Below are 5,462 nucleotides of genomic sequence, written 5' to 3'. Positions count from 1 at the left end.
ATCTTGTCCCCCTATTGGTCCTCTGGTCAGGTGTCAGCCAGGTTTACTGAGCTTCTTAACCCTTTACAGGTAAAAGAGACATTAACCCTTAACCATCTGTTTATGACAGGTTTGAATTACAATATGGCAAACAGTGAACAGAAATTACTATGTAGGCAAGTGTAATGAATGGTGAACAAAAGTTGCAATGCTGAAACAGTGCAAGTCTCAGTGATTTAAACAGGAATTGGATTGACAGTGAGACTTACAAGAGCAAATGGCTAAACAGCTATAGGTCTTAACAAGCATCTTAATTGTCAATTAGCCAGTTATTGGGGTAACCGGTTTTATGAATGAATGTTGTTTCATTCATAAAACGTTACTTATGTAGTTATATTAATAAAGTGAACAATTAAACAATTTAATTCATCAGTTCTACACCAGCAGCAGGTGATTTATGCTCTCCTGCCATGCAGGGGCAGCCGCAGGAGACCTCTGACACCACGGTTGGTGCCAGGGGTCTTCTGGGGTCGGGGGCAAAGGGACCTAAGGCAGGGCCTGAGGACAAGCTGCCAGCAGCCTCCAGTGACTCTTGCAAAAGGCAAAGTGGAGCAGCGCTAATACATGGCTGAATGTGTCAAGGAAGGGCAATGCTGGGCCCCTCTTCCGTCAGAGGCTGGCTAAGCCACACGGGGAAGCTCCATTCAGAGTTCATGGCTTGCAGGACCACTGGGCACTGGGGAAGGGAGAAGGATCTAATGCTCCATTTACTAGAGGAAATGTCTTCTCTCCAGAAGCCGAGCCACACAGGGCAATGCACCATTTGGAAATCATGTGGGACTGTCCTATGCATGTCAGTAGGAAAGTTAACTGAATGATCTTCATACCAACTGATGTGAGGTACAAACAAATGGCGAGACACACGTCTTCTCCCTTGAGAGGGTATTCCCAAGTGAAATGGTACCCTCTTTGGAGGATGATTTCAGGCTGTTCTCATCTTACACCAGGAGGTTAAAATGGGTGACTGCTGTCTGTCAGCCTCTCTCAGAGCTTTGTGTCCAGCTAGCAGGACAAATATGACAGCATTAGCCATTCTGCAAAGAATGAAGGGAAATGTGTACAAAGAGGAGGATCAGGGTCAGGGAGGGCAGCATGTCCAAGGGGCAGGAGCAAGGAAATCGGGGACAGGAGGAGTTTGGCCAAGGGGCAGGAGCAAGGTGTGAGGGGTTCAGGATGTGCATAATGAAGATGTTTGCATGAAGAGGGTCAGAGGTCAGTTGTCAACATACTGAAGTGGTGTGAAGGGCCCGTGGAAGTCAGAGGTCATTAGTGACATCTGAAGGGTTTGGTTTGGTGGGGTCAGACGTGAGTACCAGCATGAATGAAGAGTCAGAATGAGAGTTCAGGATTCAATTACAGTATGTTGAAAGAAAATATAAAAGGAGCTAGGGGTCAGAGACTGGAGGGGTTGCTGGCACAGCGATAGGATAAGAACGAGGGGTCCAAGGCTGGAGGGCGGCACCATAATGGAGATAGGATGGTGTGGTGGTGTATGCACACCCCGTCCCCCTCTGGGGGGTGATTGTGAGTATGCTGACACCGCAATTAGTCTACTCAACTGTCCTGGGCCTCAACAGACAATGGCCAGAGTCAAAGCAGTGGCCCTTTGGTTCTGGGCTGCATTGTTACCCGCACAAAATTCTCTGTTACTCACACACACTAGGGAGCACCGTCCTTTACCCAGTTCATAGGGCTCAAGGTGTAATCCTCTTAATTTAGACACCCCCCCTTACCCAATTCCTAGGGCTCGGGGCGTACTCTTTGTGGGTCTGCAGGATCTTTTACTAGTGAAAGAGCCTTACACAGTAATATCCTTATCCTCATCCTCTATTTATTAACAATTACCAAGCAGAATACACGTGCTAAGCATATAATGCTATACTCATCAATCCTGATCAGGCAGGTAGACTTTCCCTGATGACCAGGCAAGGTCAGTCTCATCTGGATTCTGTTTGCTGCACGTCACAGTCAGTCAGAGGATTCTTAGCAGCTTTGATCTTAGGCTGTGTATTAGAGGTGAGTTCATCTTCTTCCAGGTCTTTCCTTCTTATTATTCTTCTGTTCCTTCTGCTGGTCTCATTCTTGGATCCCAGTTTATATAGTGAAACTTGAGTCCTGCTTAGCTATACCTTAACCAAACATTTTACTAAAATTTTACTAACCAATCCTAACATGTAATAAAATTCACTAACCTAATCATACCCCACCACCTTAATTAATTTACACCTAGCAAAATTAATTATGTAACAGACAGAAACAATCAAAGAACCAGATAGAGCATATAGACAAACAATAGAGAAGTGGGGACTATAAAGATAAAACAATAAAGAAATGAGGATTTCACAACTACGACTATTAATAAGTGATTTGTTGCTTGACAGGATACATCAAACTACTTTTCTTTAACCATCTTAAGCTCTGTTTCTTTATCTGGTGATGGTGGGTGCTATTAAGACAGGATCGCCTTCTTAACAGCCTGATATTATGTTGTTTTAATGTAATTTAGATGGAATGTGAGGATGTGACTTCCTGCTTCTTAGCTAATGGTTGCTGCTCTCCTAATATGGCTGCAGACAAATGCGTTTGGCCTTATAATATGGCTACAGAAAAAGGCCTTATCCTTACAGCATGGCCTAATATCCCGAGACAATGTGGCAGCCCATGAGCATAGGGCGATGTGGCCTAGTGGCCAGAGTCAATGTATCGACCCTTGAGTGCAGGGTAATGCGGCCTAGCCACCAGAGTCAATATAGCGACCCTTGAGTGCAAGGTGGAGTGGCCTAGTGGCCCTTGAGTGCAGGGATGCACAACCTAATGGCCAAATCTGGGGGCTGCCACCAAAGGGTGTGGCAGCCAGGGTTGGGGAGCCAGGCCCACCCAACAACACCAGGTCCCGACCCAGGGCCATAACAATGGCAGAATAGCCCACCACTGGGTCAATGAGGAATTCAACCGCAACACATTAACCTTATATGGGTGGGAGATACTACTCACTCCATCTCCCTGGGTCACTTCCTACTAGGCTTTCTGAAGCTTTAGCTCATATGATGTCAGGGTCTCCGGGCTGCTTGGTGCAAGTACTCCCTGGGACTCTGACTCCAGCTGGTCAGCTGTAGGCAATAGGTCTCCAGTCTGGGTCTCCAGATCTCCAGCTCCCGCAGACAAGGGCTGTAACAGCTTCTGGGCTGGAGTCTCCACCACAGGTCCTTCCTCCTTGGCTGTCAGCACAGACTGAGTTGGGCTGCTCTCCTTTATACTAGCACAGCAGTTGGAACATGCCCTGCAGGTTTGAGGGGCGGGACTTCCTCTGTCAATTGTGTGGGATTAACCTTTCCTGCCTAGTTTGGGGTATGCATACCCTATCACAGATCGAAATGATAGGTCCAAGGCTGGAAAGCGGCACTGGCACAGCAATAAAATAGGAACAAGAGGTCAGAGGCTGTAGTGCAGCACGAGCATGGAGATAGAATGGGAACGAGGGGTCCAGTGTCTGAGGGCGGCATTGGCATGGTGATAGGACGGGAACAAGATGTCCGAAGCTGGAGGGCAGTGCCGGCACACTGAAGGGCTGGGTGAGATTGTAGGAGGGAGCCATCACCACTTGTGACCGGACTCTTTTGCCCTTGTAGGTTTCATGTGACCCACATTGAGAAAAAGCCTGTTTTCCCAGCACAGCAGGATGTGTCACTTCCTGATGGGAGCAAGGAAGCTGGAGACAAAGACCCGGCAGCCCACAGCAATGAACAGCTCCATCAGGAAGGTCTGCAAAATGGAACCATCCAGATAGAGGGTTGTCCAAATGGAACAGGCGAAGGGGAGGATTCTCCCAATGCACCAGTCAAGGCAAATGCTCCCACCAATGGGCCAATGGGGAAGAGGTTCGGTAAGACAGGCTCACTGCAGGACTTTGATCTCCAAGACCTTGCCCCAAAGAATGGATATGACCAAAGCAAGGGGGAGGGGCTTCAGGGCCCAGGAGTGCAGGGTGCTGGAGCCCCTGCAGACTTGCAGGAGGAGGTGAAATGGGCTGAGTCATGCAATGCCCTGCAGGAGGAGGCTGTGCCAGGGGCAGCTAATGAAACAGCAGAAGTTAAAGGGAGCCAAGGTGTGCAAGAAGGAATTCGAGCTGCCATGGCGGGAAACAAGGATGCCAACAGGAAAGAATCCAGAGTGGAAGACATAGGGGAACAGGTAAGGTCCCCTCCACTCCTTCCTCATCCCCAGTGCAGGGCATGCAAAGTCCGCCTGGGGCTTCCTGAGCAGTCACTGCAGGGAGTTGTGACTGAGGGGTGTAAAACTACAAGAGGATAAGAAAGTTCAGGCAGATATCAAAGCCTGCACAGCATATCCAAAGCCTGGAAGTGTTTGGTGCTGCTGAGCAGACCAGGTACCATGAGTTCCTGGATCCACTGAGTTAGTGCAATGTGAAGTCAGCACAGTGGGCACAGTGCAGGACAAGCAGACAAAGTGTTATACTGTGAGTCATTGCTCAGGTTTCCTTTAGATTTGGGTTCTGGAGACAGGGAGCAGATCTGCCCACTCCCGTGTAACTGCCCACTGGAAGGGCTCTCTGAGAGCAGCTCCCTCAGCACCAGGCCTGCAAAGGCCCCACAGACTTCAGCCCATTAGTGTGATGGGCCTCAGCTTTTTGAGGCAGAAATTGCCCAGACATTGGTAATGTGAATCCATCTCCTTCCCTGAGCACAGGCTCTGATGGGAGAAAATGGCCCTTTTCTGGGAGGGGCAGGGGAAAGACCAAGTATGTTCTCAGGGAGAGCTGGGCTCCCTGCATGGGGCTGCTGTTACTAGCTTTGCCCGTTACTTTGGGGTATCCTCCTCATTTATTAGGGTTACTCTTCGGTGGGGGGAGGGTCTGTACCACCAATGTACTGCTTGTGTCACTTGTGTTCTCATAAGGAGGTCTACTTCCCCCTGCTGCAAGTTCCCTCCCAATGGAGCTATCATGCAGGACCTAGGCTCCCCAGGGCTGAGTTCTTCCAGCCCCAGAATCTCTTTCTTTCTCTCTCTCTCTCTATCTCTCTGAGAGGACTGGGTTAATCAGCACTCACAAGCTGACTCCTTATATGTCCCTGGACTCAGCAGGCTGGGTCGAGCAGCACTTCCAAGCTGCCACCCTCATATGTCCCAGGTTCAGCAGGTCTTTATCCCCTCTTTCACATTACAATTGTTCTGGTAGTAACCCACATGATTAGCAAACCCCACAGGATTTTTGGGCACTGCAGGGATCTTTTAGCTTAGGCCACGTCTACACTACGGGATAAAATCGAATTTGCTAAAATTGGTTTTATAAAACTGATATTATAATTTCGATTTCTTGCGGCCACACTAGGCACAGTAATTCGGCGTTGTGCGTCCATGCTCCGAGGCTAACGTCGATTTCTGAAGCGTTGCATTGTGGGTAG

At 48.8% G+C, this 5,462-nt stretch overlaps 1 protein-coding gene across 2 annotated transcripts in view; it reads left to right on the top strand.

The window, feature by feature from the left end:
* RELL2 (RELT like 2) overlaps positions 1-5,462 on the top strand; it is a 60,714-nt gene that overhangs the window by 23,623 nt on the left and 31,629 nt on the right. For both annotated transcript variants that reach the window (XM_075068045.1, XM_075068044.1), the window contains exon 6: positions 3,669-4,230. In XM_075068045.1, coding sequence (XP_074924146.1) covers positions 3,669-4,230 — 562 coding nt within the window. The remainder of the gene's footprint in view (positions 1-3,668; positions 4,231-5,462) is intronic.

This window comes from Chelonoidis abingdonii, chromosome 7 (genome assembly GCF_003597395.2).
Source record: "Chelonoidis abingdonii isolate Lonesome George chromosome 7, CheloAbing_2.0, whole genome shotgun sequence".
Classification (NCBI taxonomy): Eukaryota; Metazoa; Chordata; order Testudines; family Testudinidae; genus Chelonoidis; species Chelonoidis abingdonii.
The sequence above is the reverse complement of the archived record's forward strand: the minus strand, read 5'-3'. Positions and strand labels throughout refer to the sequence as shown.